Source organism: Quercus robur, chromosome 3 (genome assembly GCF_932294415.1).
Source record: "Quercus robur chromosome 3, dhQueRobu3.1, whole genome shotgun sequence".
NCBI lineage: Eukaryota > Viridiplantae > Streptophyta > Magnoliopsida > Fagales > Fagaceae > Quercus > Quercus robur.
Genome location: NC_065536.1, coordinates 47,368,397 through 47,389,646, shown reverse-complemented (window position 1 = coordinate 47,389,646; position 21,250 = coordinate 47,368,397). Strand labels below are relative to the sequence as shown.

At 36.0% G+C, this 21,250-nt stretch overlaps 2 protein-coding genes across 2 annotated transcripts; one reads left to right on the top strand and one right to left on the bottom strand.

Moving 5' to 3' along the window:
* Positions 1–552: 552 nt before the first annotated feature.
* On the bottom strand, positions 553–17,963 carry LOC126718114 (flavonoid 3',5'-methyltransferase-like). Its single transcript, XM_050420191.1, has 5 exons — positions 17,782–17,963; positions 13,991–14,073; positions 13,690–13,834; positions 11,101–11,232; positions 553–1,106 (listed from the first exon to the last, which is right to left on the bottom strand). Exons 1-5 carry the CDS (start codon positions 17,830–17,832, stop codon positions 813–815), a joined length of 705 nt encoding a protein of 234 aa, XP_050276148.1. The 5' UTR covers positions 17,833–17,963; the 3' UTR covers positions 553–812.
* A 1,089-nt stretch (positions 17,964–19,052) lies between these two features.
* On the top strand, positions 19,053–20,129 carry LOC126719681 (uncharacterized). Its single transcript, XM_050422210.1, has one exon. The coding sequence runs from the start codon at positions 19,053–19,055 to the stop codon at positions 20,127–20,129; it is 1,077 nt and encodes a 358-aa protein (XP_050278167.1).
* Positions 20,130–21,250: the final 1,121 nt, after the last annotated feature.

The following is a 21,250-nucleotide window of genomic DNA, read 5'->3' as shown; positions in this document are numbered from 1 at the left end:
TAAATTTTATCTTGACAATGTAAACTTTATCCTAAATTTTAGTTGTAGTCTTTGACTACAATTAAAGGCCAGAGTTCAAGTTTTTAGGAGAAAATTTTACACACATACATTTAGATTACGTTAGAGTAGAATTTCTATTTTGCATAAAAAAAAATTGCTATAATGATTATCGTAATCTAAATAATGCAGCATATTTGCTATCTCTTCTCAAACTATAATTGTTTTCCCATAAAAAAAAAAAAAAAACTATAATTGTTTGTTTCATTGCATTATTGAGGTTGTGCCTATCAACCAAATTTCAAGGAATAATGAAGTCACACTCACTACACTTTTTTTAGAGCTTTTTTGCAAGCTTGTGCCTATCAGCCAAATTTTAAATAAAACAATTTGTATATAATATTAATAGAAATAAATGTGACAGTCTTATGCAAACGTGATCCATCAAACTAATAAGAAAAAATTAGCTTCTTTTTTTTTGTACTATTCTCTTTTTGGGGAAAAAGATAACATTAGCTTTGTACGCTTCAATTGCCAGCTGACTTGGGCAGTATATAAGAGTTTAAAAGCAAGCTATATATATAACAAATACTGATCCATGCTCATGCAATGACTTGGCTACCTATATTAGGTCCATCCTTACGCGAGAAAAAGATATACATCAAATATACGGAATAATTTTTCCTTATTGAGCATCCTTACTGTCAAGCCAATTTGCAAGTCATTATTTATTTATTTTTCAAATATTTGATTTATTCTATATAACTATTGGAGTAACTTTCTAGTGTAGCAACAACTTCAATGTGTTGATTTCACTAGTAGAGGCGCCTGCAAAGGGTGAGGCCATCTCCAATTGAAATGAGGGACGATTCGATGCGGGGATCAGTTGCTAGAAAGTTGTTCAACTCCATGAAACTTTTTCTGTGATGCTTAATAAATCCTTCCTTAGCATCCTCTTCAGGAGCAGCCACTGATCCAAACCATAAGGTATTATCGTAACCAATTATTCCACCAATCTTAACCAGCTTTAAAAGAAGCTCGTGATATCTGATGTAGTTATCCTTGTCAGCATCCACAAATGCAAAATCGAATGTCCCTTCTTGTTTGCTCTGCATTTTTAGAAAGAGAAGAGAAGTGAAAAAGTTTAGCCATATGGATTGTGGAATCTGAAGACATTGTTAAGGAATTCTGAATATGGTTAAATTATTTCCGCAAGTAGGACATCATATTCATCAAAACAGAAAACATGTTCAAATTTTACCAAGAGAAAATTTTTAATTCTAGATTCACTTTTAGGAACCAGGGAAAAAAAAACTCCTAAGGAAGAGGTTTTCACATTATGCGAGTCAAAAATCTTAATCAAATCTCTAACTTCCTAATTAATTTGATAGGAGGGGTTACTAATAATCCACAATGGAAGATTTGAATAAGAAGAAGATTCTATGTGAAACTACAAAGATGAGACTATATTATTCATGCAAGAGTCAACACAATACATTTTGTTGCTATTTGCTAAAGAACAGGCTCTTGAATATCTTCTAAAGCTATATTTTTCTCTCTATAATTCTCTTTCTCTAATTTTCTGTGTGTCCTCCCTTTTTTGGCCTTATCCTTCCTTATATTTGGCCTGCCTTCTTCTTTGGTGATGTCGCAGAAGCCTGAAAAAAGCACACATGATACTCTCTTTGATGGACAGAAACTAAACTGTTAGTTTCTGGATTGTAAACCTTGAATCTACGAGGGGTTCCTTGAATCCACATGGTAATAAAATTGGAATCCACCAAAGAGAAATAGACAAAATCTGTATTTTTATAAATCTGAAAACTGAATTGCATTTGGAGGTTACAATGCGTTTAAGGCTGCGTTTGGTTTGATGTAAATCGAATTTAGAGTGTAAAATGAATGCAGGGGAAAATGAATTCCCGTAAGGAAATTAAAATCCGGGTGTTTGGGTGTGCAATGGAAAATAGTTCGGAAAACGATTTTCAGTGTTTGGTAACATTTTGAAAATGCTATTTTCTTACAAAATTTTCACATTTTCTTAACCATTTTCTCAGCTTCCAAACAAATTTTATATAAGAAAATTTCAAAATATACACTTAACACAACCAAAAATCAAAATAAAACCATTTATTCACAATATATACATGATATACTTGGTGAGAGAAGGAAGAAAGAGTGAGAGATAGATCGGGAAAGAGAGAGATCAGTAACAACAGAGGACGACGACGGCTAGATCGAGAAAGAGAGAGATCGGTACCAATGGAGGACGGTGGCAGCTAGATTGGGTGGGTGTGGATCGGGCAAGGTGGGTGTGGGTTTGCCGAAATGGGGATTGGGTTATGTGGGTAGATGGGTAGCTTGGATGTGGATCGGAGCTCATGGAGTAGGGTAGCTTGGATGATGGCGGGGGTGGTGATGGCGGTGGTGGATCAGAGACATGCAGCGGTGGAGCATGGTGATGAGGTTGAGTGGGAAGAAAAGATGGAGAAATCTCACCATTGAGTGGAGGAAACGGATGGCTTGGGTGGTCGGAGCTGAGCTTTGTCGTGTCGGTGCGTGAGGTGGTGCTGGAGCAATGCTATTGCTGAGATGGATGAGTGGTCACAGTTGAGCTTTGGAGAGAGTGTCTGCTGAGAGTGAGGCGTGTGAAGAGTGAGAGGAGAGTGTAAATGGTTTGAAGGTAAAATAACTATGTAAGTCTTTTTACAGGTGAAGGGGGTCTTTTTCCGATCAAAGCGTAAATGAAATTCTGTTTGACCGTAATTTCCGGTGCACCCAAACACGTTGCTGGGTGTAAAATATTTTCCGAAAATCATTTACACCCAAAACAAACGCAGCCTAAATAGTAAAAAGAAAATCAAGAAACCAATCAATAAAATCCAACTTACATATATCTCCATCAAAGAATGGAATTTTCTTGTAGTTAGGAGTGCGTCGTTGAATATATTGATTATTGTTGTTGTGAGATGATTTCCTAGCAAGAAGAGTAGCAATTATTTGCTTGATTTTGCCTATAATTTGTTGACTCTTTTCACAAAATTGTTGATTCTCATCACGAGCCTCTTTATGAAACTTGAGGAACTCAACCCTAGTGAGGACTGGGTTGTTGAAGTCGTCACTGCCATCATTGTTGTGGTGGTCACCGTCTTGCCGGTTAGCCATCAGACTAAAGTAAGTCAGGGCTCTGATACCAACTGATGTTACGGAAGTTTGAAAAAAGCACACATGATACTCTCTGTGATGGACAAAAACTAAACTGTTATTGTCTGGGCAGTAAACCTCAAATCCATAAAGGGTTCCTTGAATCCACAAGGTGATAAAATTGGAATCCACTAGAGAGAAATAGACAAAGTTTGTATTTTATAAATCTGAAAATTGAATTGCCTTTAGAGGTTACAATGCGTTTAAATAGTAAAAAGAAAACCTACGGTGGCTAGAAACCCTAAGGCAGCTAGAAGACCCTAAGGAGGCTATGAAAGCATATAAAACCCTAATTTGACTAAACAACATTAAAAGCACCTAAAACAAGGAAATAAATCACCTAAACCTAAAATAATAAAAATTACATAAAAATGTTGTAATTAAATAATTACAAAATTTAAATAAACGGTGTCCTACATCATTTGGAATGTGTTGTCCCTGTACAGCTGGAAGGCACCTTATCCCATCAGGCTCTTGCTTCCCCATTTCATGATGAATGGAGACTTTTGGGACCTTTAGCACTGTTCAAGCCAATCATTTATCAATAAATATGACTGTGTCAAGCAGGTGAGTCTCATTAATGTGAAGGTGACTATTACTTTATCAATAATGAAAACTCAAATAGTGTGAAACACTATAGCGAATTTAGACCTCCAATTTTAAAAAAACGGCTTAGTTACTTTTACTCTAACTTAACTAAGGTTGTGTTTGGTTCGTGTAAAAGTATTTCCGAAAAGGAAAATGTTTTCATGTGTTTGGTTGTATTTCAAACAATTTTCCAGAAAATATTTTCTGGTGTTTGGAAAAGAAGAAAGAAAAGACAAACCCAGGAAAAAAATCATCAACGATCGCGATCTCGCGAAGGCGAGATCGCGATCGACGCTTAGCGAGACCGCGCCGTCGATCGCCATCTTGATCTCGCGAGATTGCGATCGACGGCGCGATCTCGCGAAGCGTTGATCACGGTCGTCGGACTAGAGCTCGCGAGATCGGCGCGGACTGGAGCTCGGAGTTTGCCGGCGATCGTTGGACTGACTGGAATGTTTCTTCTCCTCTCGCGCGCGCACGCTCTCTCTCTCTCTCTCTCTCTCTTTTTCCAGAAATACTTTGAAGGGAAAATGGAAGTGTAAAATGATTTCCGTGGTCAAAGGCATTTTTTTTTCGGTCAATGGATTTCAATTTTTCGGACCAACCAAATAGCCTTATTTTCGGAAAAGCATTTCCGGAAGTGATTTTCACCCAAAACAAACACACCCTAAGTGCGGAACAAGAGTAAATGATGCGCAATAAACCCGGAACACTACTCTATGGCATAAGCAAGTACAATAGACAATAAATGTAAAGCTTAAAGGGTGGGGAAGAGAGATGCAAATATAGAATAATACTGAGATGTGTTATCAAAGAGGAAACCGAAGTACTCGGCGAAAAACCTCTCCGCGGTCCTTCAAGCCGAAATCGATCCACTAGTGAATAAAGTTGGAGTACATGAATAATGAAGAGACCCTCCAAATTGCATACGCCACTCAATGGCTTCTTCCAATGCTTCCCATATGCACCAACACTTCTCTCAACACTCAAAAGGGCTGAGGTGAGTGTTTGGGCTAAGAACCTCTCAAGGATGTGTAGATGAAGAGGTAGGAGTAAAGGAAAATTTAGAAAAATGGTGTAGATGATTGTGGGTAAACAATCTCTAACTCTCAAGTGTTTGGTTAGGGTTTTTTCTCTCAAAAGTTTCTTGGAAAAACTCCTTATTACAATTTCGTGGGTAATGAGGGTTTACATAGTATTGATAAAGGCATGTGAAAAGACACACTTAAAGTCATCAGGCAAAGAGTTTTGTAGGTCACTTGCAACTTGACTTGAATTGCAAATGACTCGCAAAATCCAGCCTGACAAAGACTCTTCAAATTCCAGCATGTGCTTCTCACATGGCCTTTTCGTGGGTTGGCACTTGCGAGCCAGTCACGAGCTAGTTGCGAATTCTTCATCTTCATAGAATCTTCACCAAACTCTCACACACAACTCTTACATTAAATCTCACAAAAATTGAGTAGGCTTCCTTGGACAATTCTACATTTTCCCTAGTCCTTCCTTGGAAGCTTAGAAAGTATCTCATCTTTGGTAGCTTAGTAAGTACTTCATCCTCAAGGGCTCAACAAGTACCTCATCCTTAGCTTAATGATCTATAACCTTCTTAGTAAGTAATGTGTCTGGCGAAGTTCGTGGTCCGAGGTTTGACTCCTTCATAGAGGTCATCCACCAGAATGTGTTAGTCAGTATTGGGTTTATTCTCACTCGGGCCCAACACTACTTGAGTTCAAAACTACTTCCCTACACACATTCTTAAACCTGTGACGGAGCCCATGTAGAATTTTATTTATATTATTTTAAATTATTATTATTATTGTTATTCTGCTTACATAGTGATTATGAAAATTTTTGGAGTTAGTAACATATTTAAATAATAATCTAATTTGACAATTCATGGTATAATGACAAAGCAATAAAAAACCAATATTACTAATTCCGTTTTGATTTTTCTAGTGGAATGGAATATTTCGGTACTGGTTTATTTTGGTGTACCGTTTTAAGGTGTTTCGGGATTCTTAAACATACACACACACATGTAAGTATCAATTCAAAGAAGTGTTACTACTATATAAAATAATGAATTTAATTTAATTTTTCTAAAAAAATTAAATAAAGTGGGATTAAAAAAATATTTATTATAATTTTTTCTACAAATAAAATTCACATTTTGGATAATTTATAAAAAATTCAATAAATGTGAGGGTCAAAGCAATTATTGCATCCACAAAAGTTATTAATATTTTAATTAATATGTAGAATATCTATAATAATAAAGAAATGTTATGTTCACAATATTTTTCACAACAAATTCTAAGTGAAAGGTTATCACAGGTTGATATTAGTGGATAAAAAAAGTAATTTCAGTGATAGGTTCAAATTAGAACCAATAACAACTTTCAACCTAAACAATGGGGGAAAATAAAATAATAGCTAAGTTTGACACTTGGATTTTTATAAAAACTTTTCTTTGTCATTTCCAAAGCTAACCAAAGCTAATCACGTGTGGGCTCATAAAAGTTGAAACTTAAAAGAGTACTAGCTAGACTCTAGAAGAAGAAGAAATGGAGAAGAGAAGAAGAAGAAGAAGAATGGCGGCAAAGACAAAATATGAAACCCACCGAAATGTTCATTTTGGCCGAAATTGGGCGGAATTTGACAAAATGGCCAGAACTTCTTGAAATTGGCTAGAATTTAACCCAAGGTGGAATGGGTGATATTACTATACCAGAATGCATATCAGTATGAGATATTCTAGTCGTTCTGGCCGGAACGAAACCAAATTAATAACATTAATACTAGCTTCATCACACGCGCTTCGTGCTTACGATGAGGCTTTTTTTGTGTCATAATTTTTCATTCATTCTAATTTAAGGTTTAGAAATTTCCTCATTAATATTATGCATTTAGAATTTATAAGTGGATAAAGAAATTTGAAAATCAAAAAGGAGAGTGACTCTATTTTTTTGGCAATGTTTTAGTGGAAGTTAGAGTTGTATTTTACCGGATTGTCTTTTACTTTTGTCTCTACTTAAATATAGGGGTGTAGGAGTATTTTTGAACAAAAAAAGAGGATCTCAAACAGGGGAAGTCCCTTAAATAGTAGTATAGAAAAACCACAAAAATATGGATTAATAAATTCTAATATAATTTATGTTACTCATGAAATTGTGATCAACCATCAACAGATGTCTTTATTGATGTTTTTTTTTCCCATACTAAAAGATAGGATAATTCTATTGCTCATAACCTTACTACACATGCTAGACATATCAATGGTTTTTTTTTTAGTGTGGATAAAGGATGTTCCTTCACACCTTAGTGCTATAGTTTTATCCAATTTGGTTGAATTCTCTTAATAAAAGTTACAACCTTCTTGTCCAAAAAAAAAAAAAAAAAAAAAATCACTTTACATAAAATATAAGTAAAATCATCATTAAAAATATTTCATTCATAAAATTTTAAGTAACTCTCGTCTCATATTTGTTGATATCAGTATTTCTTAAAAAATAAATGGGAAAAAGAAGTTGTAAAAAGTATGTAAACATAATGTTGTAACTGTAGAGTTTATAGAATTATAAAATTAAACATTTTTATATTCATAAAAAAATTCATAAGTCACATAGCACGTAAGAATTTACAATGACATCTATCATCCAAATCTCTAATCCCAAATGACAGATTACTAACTATTAGTTTAAAAATATATCAAAAAATTATAAATTAAAATAGATAAAAATGTAAATTTTTTGGTTATATAATATTAGGAAACATTGGGATATTATAAAGTATTCAAAGGGGGTTTAAAAGAAAAAATGGCCCTTGGCCTCCCCTCCTTTCGTCCCTGCAAGTAGCCCTTGGAGAAAATAGCACTTGCCTCTCAAATTGTATTTGGAAAATTACACAATTCTACCATGAACTTTTTCCTTATTTTCAATGTCCTCCAAACTATCAATTTGCTCCATTTACACCCAAATTTGAGAGAGAGTTATATCAATATTACCTATCACTATCTAAAATGGTATGCCAAAATTTACCCTTTTGGTATGCAATCTGGTACAGAAACACTCATGATTCGTACCACTTTGAATACCAAAATGTACCGGGGTGTTTTGGCGATACCAGGAAATAATTCGCATTCCGGCCAAAAAATTGGTATTGAAATAGTGAAATCTTTGTTTTTTTTCTTCATTTTCTCTCTCAAACTCAGTCAGTTTGGTCATCTTCCTCAAAGTTCTAAAACAACAGATCGCACCAAATCCACTCTGAGTGTGTCCACGTGAAGTACTAAAGTAGTTGAGTTAAAATGTTATATTTTCAAAATTTGACCATTTTATTGTTATTTCAATTGACCTTACTTACCCATCGGACAAACATTAATATTTACCTTTAATTCTTTTTTTTTTTTTTTTTGTTGAGATACCTTTAATTTTTTTTTAATATTTTGATTTTATTTTTAACTAATTGGAATTCTACAATCACCATTATATTATTATTATTATTATTATTATTATTATTGGGTTAATATATTGATTAAGGATTAATATTTTAGGTTAGGGATATATTTACTTTATATATGGACTTATAATTTACAGAAGTTCTTAACAAATTTTAGGTTTTGATATATATATATATATATATGTAGGGACTGGGTTCGAGTACTTCTTTTGTTGAATGAGTAGACTCAAACCTAGCTAGTCCAATACAATAAATTTATAGAGAATGAGTTTAAGAACTAGGTCTTGGTTAGGATTACAACAACTAGACACGGTGTTAGGAGCTTTGCAAGTTGCTGATGATGGCATGAGGAAGTGGAGTGCTTGGACAACATCAGGCCAGTCACATGGCTCAATGTTTTCTCAAGACACTAATGGCTCCTCATGCCTATCTAGTGAAGCTCCTAAGTGCTCTTTGAGGGGGACAAACCCAATCCTCCTGTTGGGATCAGTTTGATGAGCACGATGAGGGGCAGCATGTGGAGGCACCTTGCTCCATATGATGCCCCAAGGCCATGGCAGAGGAGGGCCATGGTGGGCAGCAACGGTTTGTTGATGATGGGCAGCAGCAGGTGGTGCTGACCCTACGTGGTAGTGCATGGCATGATGGCTTGGTTATTGGTTGCTTCGTATGTGGGTTTGGTGGCTTGTGTGCAAGGCAGTGCTGGGCTGCTGATGTTGATGATATGCTGTGCAAGACATTGGGCTGGTTGGTGCTGGCTTAATGTATGGATTGATGTGAGTGGGCTGATGGCAGTTACTTAGTGTGCTGCTCATGGACATGATACATGGGCTGTGATGCTGATAGGAAAGGCTTGGGTAGAGGGCCAAGGCTTCTAAAATGTGATGGGCATCACGTGTGGGTTGCTGGAACATGGGCAGAAGACCCATGATGAGATGCTGAGTATTAGGCTGGCATGTGCTGTGTGTGCAGCAGCAGTTGGTGGCAGTTACCAACGTTTCCTAACATTGTGGGTGCTTCAGACATGCAGTGCAAAGGCTGGAAACGTGTAAGGCAGACCCAGATGACAGCAGTGAAGGTGTCCTAAGTCAGACTACATGTGGCAGTAAGTCCAGGAAATGGGGCAGTTACTTGGTAGTAACTGCCATGGCAGTTTATTCTGTATATTATCCTAGGCTGTTGGGGTTGTCAACAGCATAGAGAGTGTATTGTTTTGCTTTGAGAAATTCGTGTGGATTCTCAGGCTTCCTTTGTACTTGATATTGAGTAATGAAGGTTGGGGTTGGAGCCCTGTAAATACTGTGTGTGCTGTGTGTGTGTGCATTCTCTTGATAATTCTGATCATAGTGTTCCTACAGTGCGTGTGTGTGGTGTGTTGGCTGAGACTAAGTCAGTGGGCTTAGTGCCATCATAGGTAGAAAATTTGAAAGAAAATTTAACCCTGTGACACACGGTTATGTATGGAATGAATAACAAGGATATAGACTAAAGTATGAAATTCTGTCATTGGGCACTTCGTCCGAGGAACTTGGTGTTCTTCTTCTTTCTTCAGTGCTAGGTTACAACGGTTTCCAAGATTATGCAAATTGTTCCCGTATTCTCTTTTTTTTCTCCCTCCTGATTTTTGATCCACTATTCTTGGAGGATCTCTCACATTATATATCTCCTTCCAATCGATCTCGACCCTCCATCTGTTGATCATGCAGGTCCTTACTCGAGTGCTCGTCCTATCAGTCACCTTCCCAACATATATATATGTAGGGACTGGGTTCGAGTACTTCTTCTGTTGAATGAGTAGACTCAAGTCCAACTAGTCCAATACAATAAATTTATAGAGAATGGGTTTAAGAACTAGGTCTTGGTCAGGATTACAACAACTAGACACGGTTATGTATGGAATGAATAACAAGGATATAGACTAAAGTATGAAATTCTGTCATCGGGCACTTCGTCCGAGGAACTTGGTGTTCTTCTTCTTTCTTCAATGCTAGGTTACAACGGTTTCCAAGATTATGCAAATTGTTCCCGTATTCTCTTTTTTTCTCTCCCTCCTGATTTTTGATCCACTATTCTTGGAGGATCTCTCACATTATATATCTCCTTCCAATTGATCTCGACCCTCCATCTGTTGATCATGCAGGTCCTTACTCGAGTGCTCGTCCTATCAGCCACCTTCCCAAACTCTCTGTGAGTTGCGGCAACCAAGACTGCATTGTTCAAGGGTCATTTCTTCATTAATACGGCCAGAACGTTAGTTGGGTGCATTTAATGCGGATGTGACAGTTTCTCCTTGAATTGCTCCTACACCATACCCCCATGGGTGTCCTACTGTACTTGTCCTTTTTCTGGGGGTGCTCTAGGAGGTTGCCTTTGATGGCGTGCCGTTCTTTCCTTCTGGGATCTGGAATGCCAAGAACAGGATCGTCCTCAGCAACGTTTCTAGGTTGTTTGGGCTTTCTTTGTTAGTCCTTGGCCATTTCTTTCTCCTCGGCGTGGGCTTTGGGCTTAGTATAAAGTGGGCCGGGGTTGTCAAATTCTTCGGCCCCACAATATATATATATGATAACTCCTAAATAGTACCTCGATATTAACTAATATCGAAATATTTTGTTTCGTTGGCCAAATCAAAATGGCCTCTAGTAAGAAATTGACTTTCTTCAAATTTATCCATTTTGACAAGGTCTAGGTGTATTTTCTTTTGAATGCAGAGAATAGGAGGTACAAAGAAAGATAATGCTTTTGTTATTAAATACATAAATAATTTTGGCCCATACTTCTATTATAAACATGCAGGATTACTGTCTTAAGTAAGTACATATACAATTGCAATATTCATTATGTTAGAAAACTTACGTTGATAATTAGATCATTTAAAATTGGCGAGGCTTCTGATTCGATAAAGTTAATCTTATGCTCCATTTCAGCTTTCTGAATAAATGGCAATCCAATTTGATATGCATCCTTGTTTGGGTCAATAGCTATTATCTGCAAAGATAAAAACCTTAATTTAATTTGGTCTTACTATCTAATGCTATTTATATGCTCATTAATGTAAAATAGGAGTAATAAAAAATAATAATAAGGTAAATTGCACTAACACCTCCTAAACTTTTATGTTGTTTCACATTTTCACTAAGACCCTGCAACTAAATTTTTTTTTTCCATTAATTTGATATATAGCAACTTTGCCTCTGTACAAATTGTCTCCTTCTATCAGTAGTATGTCCATTTGATAATAGAGAGATCACATGGCTCTTACTGCCTTGCATGAACCTAAGATTTTGGTGCCAAATTGTGAAAAAAGAGGGAAACATTCCAAAAAAAAACCTTTTAAATGATCAAATCAGATATGCTAATGGCCAAATAACATCTATTGTGTGAATAAATTAAGATTGTGTAGATAAAGATTCACTAGACCCACGGAGAGAAGTGAGGAAATGAAGGAAGCTGGATTAGTGTAATTTATAAACATCCTATTTTCTAGTGCCATGAACATAGAAGGAAGGCACCAACCTCCTGTTTTCTAATGCTGTGTGAATTGAACTAAACTCCTGTGCTGCTTATGACACTGGAAAACAAGGCCTCTTGTTCCACCTATTTTTTATAGGCTAATTTTTGTAATATACTCTTTATTGCACACTCCCATGCACACATATTGTCAAATTGTGTTTTAAAAACATGGTTTTAGTTGACATGAAATTGTGTGTAATTATCACCACTCCTTTTTATAAAAGGTAACTTTGGTTATCATGTAAGATCAACTTGAGCTATTCTTAATATACACATGGCCACAAAATAACCTTGTTGAAGCAATACCAATCCACTTAAAGAAAGGGTAAATTGGTAAGAATCACATGGCATCACAACCATGTCATGAATTAAGTTAGATTATCGAATGGGTAATTTTAGGAAAACAACATTTTCACAAATTATTTTTTATAACTACTTATATTACTATAATTAGAGTAGTATCACTTTTACATTGGTCTACCATTGACACAATTTTTATTATATACCATCCACGATAGACCATATTAGGATTTGTGAAAAATTTAAAAATTGTTGTGGGTTAAGAAATGCACCATTAGTAGTGTTATGAAAAAAAAATTGATTTATGAAACACACCAATCCTCATAATCAAAGCCATCATCAAACTCAAATCAACCCATAACACCATGCCTCTTTTTTTTTTTTTCCTTTCTTTAGTAGTATGGGTTGATTTGGTCGTGGGTGTGGAGTTTTCTTCGGTGGTGTCATGAAAATAAGCAAACTATGGTGGTGATGTAGCCAAGGCAAAAGGTCATAAGGGACCAAAGTGCTTGTCCATCTTGGAAAAGGTCTCATCGGGTTTGAGACTGAGTTGGTGGAGATGGAAAGGAAAGGTGATATATGTTGCTTATAATGAGCATTTTGGAGGCAACGAGTAGCGGCAGTTGGGGGCGGGGGGGGCCTTTTGGTGTGATATTTTAGGGGAGAGAACTGAAAACTGAAAACTGATATTTTAGGGTGTGTTTGGATAGAGCTTATTTTGCTGAAACTGAAAATTGAAAACTGAAAACACTGTAGCAAAATAATTTTTAAATGTGTGAATAGTACTGTAGGACCCATTTTTAATGAAAAAGTTGATAAAAAGTGTAATTTGTGGGTCCGTGAATAGTGCATATGTGCACTGTTTACTGCAGAAAGTCAACATTTGTGGTTATTGTTCAATGAACAGTAACCGCAATACTCCAAAACAAAACGCGTGAAAAAAAAAAAAAAAAACAGAAACCCAGCAATTTATAACAAACGCAGACGCAAACGTGGTTAAACGTGGATCCAAACATTGCCAGAGAGATATCTGAGCAAAGGAAAACAATTTTTTGCTTTTTTAATGGTCTGATAAATTTTAAGAAAATGCTAGAGATACAAACTTTTTTTTTTTTTTTTGAGAAACAAACAGACACACACATAAGGAGAGGGAAGAGGATTCTAACACAAAACCACATCACAACTCCACTCAAAAACCATACTAAAGATACAAACTAGTTTATAAAAAAATTTACAAATTGAGTTTTTGCTTTTTCTGCATTACCCTTTTCAAAATATTATTTATTTTGGTGACATGTCAAGATAACATGGCAAAATGAGTGACGTAGCCATATAGCTAGATGCTTATTTGGCACTTAATTGCCAGCTCACTAATGTAGATGGACAAAAGGACCATTTTGAAAACAAAATTAAATTTGGTAGACCAAAATGAAAAATAACTTCATGGATCAAAATGAAAATATTTCCAAACTTTAAAGGGCAAAATTGACAAGGAAAAAAAAAAATTTAAGGAGGTCTTAATGAAATAGCATAAAAAGTCAAGGGTATTAGTGTAACTTACCCATAATACGAGAAAATAATTTTTTTTTTTTTTTTTTTTTTGGTGTGGAAAATATGAGTTTTGAAACTTACCTTGCCATCAACTGGTAGTGCTAGAGCAGTAGTAAGAAGAGAGTAACCAGTAAAGACTCCAAGCTCTAATGTCTTCTTCGCGTTCATAGTCTTTAGAAGCATTGAGAGGAATATCCCTTCATCAACAGGCACATTCATAAAACTCCTGCCACATTTGAGTACAATTCAAAAGTAAAGATCATACATACACAACAAATTAATTTGAATGCTTAGTTCAAAAGCTGAGGTTAAAGCAATCCTAACCACATGAAACATCTAAAATAACTTAAAAAATAGTGTCAGGAAAGAAATTATGACCAACCACATGGGATATTGCTTGGCTGTGGCCTCTCTGAGTTCCTTCAATTGCTCATGCTCTCTCGGGAAGCTCTTCTCGAAAATGTACTATAATATATCAAAGACATCATTTTTAGAGGAAGTTGAGCCATACTGAGTTACAAATTGAAATGAAATTACAACCTAAAAAGGATCAAATCTAAGTATCATTTCTATGTGTATAGCTACAAATAATGCCGACTAGAATATTTTGGTTGCCCTTGAAAAATAAAAGAAATTAGGACTAATGCGGTAATACTTTAAGATTCTTTTGGAATATTTATCTTAGTGGGATGGTGGGCTTCAAGACCAAAAGTGGTAGATAGATAAGTGAGGTCCACGTTTTTTAGCATTTAAATCACATAGAAGAGTCTTCAAATGGCCTTACCAAACGGGCCTTTAAAGACTTGAAGGGAATCCAAAACCAAGTACTAGCCTATCATTGGTTATAGAGGAGATGGAAGGAAAGAAAAGAAGAGTTGGGAAGAGAAAGAAAATTTCTTATTTAGTTGGAGATAAATTGAGGAAAGGAAAGGGAAATCCGGAAATAGGGAGAATAATTTTCCATTGGACCACTATTTTTCTTTCCTTCCAATTTGGGAGAAAATGTGAAAGTAAAAAGCTAAAAAGTGTTATACATCTTTCCCTTCTTTTCTAGCTTGTAAACAAAACAATATTTTGGAAAACTATTCTCCTTTCCCTTTCTTTTCTTTTCTTATCTCCTATTTTTTTTTTTAAAATTTATTTATTAATTTTATTAATTTTTATCCTTCCCTCTACTCCCATTTTTTTTCAAACATAGTGTAAAATTATTTATTACAAAAACTTCTTTTTCATAACGCATTCTTTGAAGAATTCTACTATAAACATTATTATGTACATTTTTTTTTAACCTATTATTATCTACGTTTGATTCTCAAAATTGTTGTGGATATCAAAGTTTGCGAATGAAGTTTAAAGCATTCTCATAAGCTCTCCTATAAAAAATGCTATTTTAACACACCAAAAGCCTACTTTATTATTTTATCACATCATTTTACAATACACTATTCATCACATATTCTATTCTTTCATTCTAAACATTAAAATAATATATACAACAAAATAATATATTTACTCAAAACACAACAATATACAGACACATAGCCTAGTGGCAGTCATCATCAACCAAGAACCAACAACCACCGCCACAACAACAACCACCGCCACAAACTACAACTACAATCACCGGATCCTCCGACAAATTCCAAATCCAAAAACCTCAACAAAAGAGAAAAAAAAAAAAACTCAAAACCTTCAACAAAACCCCACCATACACAGCACAGCCCGCCACCACCATTCCCAAGCACAGCCCGCCACCACCACCCATAGGTACAACCTGCCACCACCAACAAAAATCCACCAGCCACCACCATCACCCAATACTACTTTAAAAAAAATCCCCAAAATCAACACAAAACTATCCCAAAAAAAAAAAAAAAATTGAAGAGATGAATCAACTCCATTTATACAACCCAATATACAAAGAGAAATGAGAGAAAAGAGCTTGAAAAAGAACCAACTCACCCATAATCACAATCACATGGAATCCACAACCGAAGGAAAAGAAGAAAAAGAGGGAGATTAGAATAAGAGATCTCCACGGCGACGGCCTCATCGGTGAGGCTGAGCTCCATGGAGAAAAAAAAAAGAAAAAGATAGAGAGGTAGAGTGACAGGGGAAAAAAAAAAAAAGAGATATAGAAGGTGCAGAGAAAGTGACAGAAAAGAAAAAAGGGGGGAAAAAAAGAAAGAAAAAGGGAGAGGTGGAGGTTCTAGAGAAAGAAAGAAGAAGAAGAAAACGAGGAGAAGTGTGAAGATGAAGTGAGAGGCAGAGAAAGAAAGAAGAAAAAGAAAGAGAGAGAGAAGAAAGAGTCATAAATGAAGAGAGAGGAAAGAATAAAAAACTATTTTTTCTTTTTAGAATAGTTGTCCGTTCCATTCCAAAGATGGAACGGTATTATTCATATATGCTAAATATTATGGCATATAGAACATCTCATGAGGTATGAATTTTGGTGTTTGGTGTGTCAAATGCCAAATATTTGGCATTTGACACATCTGATGGTAGTGCTATAAAACTATCTTTATTTTTTTTAGAGAGAGTTTCAACTTATAACGTTCGCTCTTAAAAAATTCTACTATAAACATTATTATTATTATTATCTACTTTTTTTTTTTAAGAACCTATTATTATTAGGGCTGTCCAGACTTGACCAGAGCCCGACAACCAGGCCAAACCGCCCGACGCCGACCCAATTCCGACCCGAACCGAAGGTCTAGTCGGTTGGCAGCGGGTTTCCATTCTCAAAAATCGATACCGGCAGGTCGAGTGGCGGGTTTGCATCTCCAAAACCTGAGCAACCCGAACCCGACTGGAGCTACAAAAATATTCGGCCAAATCCTGCAAAAACAAGCCAAATCTAGCGAGATCTCGACCAGATCCGGCTAGATCTGGTGGGATTTAGCTAGATTTGGCCAAATTCCAGCAAATTCTAGCAAAAAAAATGCAGATTTCATAAAAAATCTAGTTTCCGGCAATATTTTCCAGTTTCCGGCGAAAATTCCAGATTCCGGTGATTTATTTATTTATTTTTATATTTTTATTTATTTATTTATTTCTAGATTTCGATGCCTTTTTTAATTCCGGCAACCGACCTGGCCCGACCGACTCTAACCATCACTCGAAACCGAACCGACCGATTTTTCCGGCTGTCGGTTTTGGGTTCCTCCGCCCCTCCACCCGACGTCGGCGGGTCGAGTCCGGGTTGGGTCCAAAACCGACCCGGCCCTACCCGTGGACAGCCCTAATTATTATCTAGGTTTGATTCTCAAAATTATTGTGGATACCAAAGTTTGCCAATGAAGCTTTGTAAAACTATCTTTATTTTTTTTTAAGAGAGAATTTCAACTTATGATATTCGTTTCTAATGATAGTTCTTTATCATCAAACCAATCTGGCCCGAATAATTTTTTGGTATAGGATTGAACCCTAAATCTCTTATTCAATCATTAGAGACTTTACCAGTTAAGTTAAGTAGAACCCACAAAACTATGTTTATTTAAATGAAGTAACATGCTTAAATTAGTTTACCCAAAAGGAGAAGTATGGCATTATTTATTATGCAAATCATAGGTTTTTTATTTTTTAGTGGCAAATCATAGTTTTAGTTTCAACTAAATAGCTATATATATGAAATTCCCCCTGTTATGCGTCAATAAATTGTAGAATATCTGCGTCAATAAATTGTAGAATATCCAGAGTTGGTATCAAAAATACAAATTTTTTTTTGAGAGAACAATTAATAGTTTCCTGATTGTGAAGAAGAAGCTAAAAAAATTAAAAAGAACAAAACATAACCAAAAAAAGAAAAAAAAAGCCGATCAGAGACTCTTTCAGACAACATATATGGCAATTTTTCTTTTATCTTTTATTGAATAATTAACTTTATCAGAGGTTTGTTTGTTCTTTCTTCTTCTTTTTATTTTTTAAGCTCGTAAAGGGAAGCTCACAATTAAACTTGTGGTCTTCCAGGCCATATTTGTTGTTGTTGTTGTTGTTTTTTTTTTTTTTTTTTTTTTTTTTTTTTTTCAAATGAAAAATTCTGTACTATTTACGTAACAAGCTCTTGATCAACAACGTACAAATTAAAGGAGAACAGAAAAAAGAAAAGAAAAGAAAAAGGCTTGGGTTTGAACTTTGAAGTATAATTTAACGAATGCACTGGGGAAAACTAACCTTTTGAAGTGCTTCATTTTTGAGAATGCCCTTCTTTGTTGCGGTTCCCATTGCTGAAAAAGTTTTCACGTGTAGTGCTTTTTTTCTAGGCAAAGAATTACAATGCCCATCACTTCACTTGTATATATACTAAACTCAGAATTGAACGGCACCGTTTGAGGGTAGGCCATCGTTTTATTCAACCATTTTTTTTTTTGAGAATGAAACCAAATTTTGACTTGTATACGCCATACCATACTTGTTATTAGTAACTGGTAAAATAATTGGACATATTCGACCAATCCATAAATGTAGGATCTGACGTTTGTTACAACTTATATGTATATATTCTTTTTTTTTTGAACCAACTTATATGAATATATTCTACTCCATTATAATGGAGTATGAAATATGATGCTCTAAATTATTATTATTATTATTTTTAAATTCTTATCTATTTTGTAAAATAAGTGGTAGTGTGGTACTACATGCAAAAGTAGTATTAATCAATATTTGTTTAAATGTAACAATATGATAAAATTTAATATACTTATTTTATAATGAGTAAATAATAGGTGGGAAATAATTTTTACCTAGGATAAGTAAAAAGGTTACTAGAATTTAACGAAAATATGAAGCCAAATGAAAAAAGAAACTTAGGATGATAGTTTAGATTAAAAAAAAAAAGAAAAAAAAAAAAGAGAATGACATGTGAGATGGATCAAACATAGGATGTTATGTTAATTAGTTTATGAGAGTTGTCCCTCAAAATTTTGCAATATTAATATTAGGCCTTGTATCTGTTTAGCCAAAAAAAAGATTTTAGTTTTTATTTTTTAGTCTTTTTTTTTTAATTAACAAAACTAATATTTTTTTAAAATAAATTTGTTTTTAGCTCTTTGTCACACATGTACATAAAAATTACCAAAAAACTATATCTTTTAATAAATATTATAAAATAAGCTTTCAAAAACTATATGATTCCCAAATAGATACTAAACTATATGATTCCCAAACAGATACTAAATCAAATTAGATAACATACATGCCTTTCTAACTCTCCATAAGTCACTATTTTCACTTATTAGACGGGCTCATTGAGGTTTCTCTGTAGCCACGGAAGTTGCCTCTAAAATTTCCTTGGCACGGTAGAATTGGAGTGTCCCTTCGTCGTCTGAAGGTGTTGTCTAGTTTTCCTTGGAGTAACAAGTTTATTCCAAGGCTAGTGGGGTTTTTTTCTAGGGGTTAGGGAAACAGTGATAAGGTTTGGAGGGTGAACAGGGTGGGGTGTAATGGAAGACCTCACGCAGAGTTGGAGCCGTTTGACTCTAACTAATAGGGAGGGACCAGGATGTAGTCTAACGGCTACTGACAGTTTAGAGGAATTATCCATCCTAGCAAAGTTTTTCACGAAGAGAAACCTAAGCATTGATGCCATTGCACGAACCTTCAACCCAATATGGAGGGCTCGCAATGGTTTCAAAATCCAGAATTATGGAGATCACATGGTTTTATTCACTTTCGATAATAAGAATGATGTTGATCGAATCATAGCAAGCGAGCCATGGAGTTTTGACAAACATTTGGTGGCGATGCAGAAATACGACAAAGAAACGCCAATAGATGAGGTTAAATTTGAAAGAGCAAGCTTTTGGGTTCAACTACATGGTATACCACCAAAATACATGACAAAGGAAGCGGCTTTGAAGATCAGTGGAGTGATTGGGGAAGTGACCGTTCCCAAAGAGTTCAAGGAAATTGATGGAGGGAATTTTCTTTGTCTACAGGTGAGCATAGATTTATCTTTACCTTTATGTCGAGGCAGACTCATTTCTTTAGAGAATGGGAGGCAAGTTTGGATCAGTTTCAAGTATGAACGACTCCCAAATGTGTGCTATTGGTGCGGACGTCTTACACATGATGACAAGGAGTGTGAGATATGGATTGATAATGAAGGAACCCTTAAGCCAGATGACAGACAGTTCGGCCCAGGTTTACGAGCTTCAGCTTTCACACCAACAAGGAAAATGGGATTGACTGTGCCGGGATATTATTCGTCACGGAAGAAGGCTGAGACCACCATTGTCACTACACCTATGGAGGCCGAGGTGACTGCAAACTTGGAACAGCTGGCAATGATCATCACGGAAAATACTCAAGCCAATGGTCGGAGTGAAACAAATAGAGTAACGCCCACTAAGGAGTTGAAGTGTAACGCACAAAGCAACAATAATTGCGTGGCTGAATCAATGACGCGAGATATTAATTATGGACTGGAAAATAATATTAAGACAGATATGAATGTTGAGCCATTGCTTGATCCACAGCAGCATGAGTTTCAATTGCATTCAATTAACATCAATACCTAATCAGCCACTCAACCGAATTATGAGGAATTAAACACGGAATCAAAGGAGAATAATTGGGCATTGAAAACACAAGTCAGCTGTAAGAAAACAGCCCAGTGCTCAGGAGAATGGAATACACGTGCCACCAAAACAGAGATGTGCAATGAAAAATTAAGTGAATCACGTGACCATCCCAAGTCGGCTAGGGTTTCCAATCCAACTCCAAGCACAACTCGTATCCTCCCCACCTGGACACAGAAAAAATGGCCAACATCAAACAAAGCAGTCCCGGTCTCAGAGATTTGTCTGGGCAAAAAACGTGGAGTCCTTGAATTAAGTGCAGCACTTGAAGGTCCTAACAAACGGCAACAGATTACTCAAGGTGGTAATGATGAAAAACTTGAATTGGCGGAGGCTGCTCATCAGCCCCGCCAGGGGCAATGAATTGCATTAGTTGGAATTGCCGTGGTTTGGGCCAATCACGGGCAGTTCATGAACTCACCGAATTGGTGAACAAACATTTGCCCACCATTCTCTTCCTCATGGAAACAAGAGTAAAGGATCACAAGCTAAAAACCCTTTGCTCGAAGCTCCACCTAGAGAATGTTTTCATAGAGCCGCGGGTTAATACAGGAGGCGGATTGGCCCTATATTGGAAGGATGGAATCAATCTCAAAGTTCTGGACTCAACACCAAGCTTCATTGATGCAGTAGTTAACCCAGGAATGGATGACGCCTGGCGATTGACGGGTTTCTACGGAAATCCAACAACAGCCAACCAGGAACATTCTTGGGCACTACTAAAACACCTCAGCCTAAAATTGGACTTACCATGGATGTGTGTGGGGGATTTTAACGAGATCACAAAAGCTGAATAGAAGAAAGGGGGCCTCGAAAGACCAGAAAGACAGATGAGAGAATTTAGAGAAGCTTTGGACTTTTGTGGATTCCAGGACTTGGGTTTTGTCGGTACACCTTTCACTTGGTGTAATAATCAATTTGAGGGGGAGGTGACATGGATACGTTTGGATAGAGGGGTGGCTACTCCAGACTGGATACATTTGTTCCCAACAGTACGCATTCATCATATTGGAGGTACCTTATTTGATCATTGTCCTTTGTGGTTATGTTCTGATGATGAA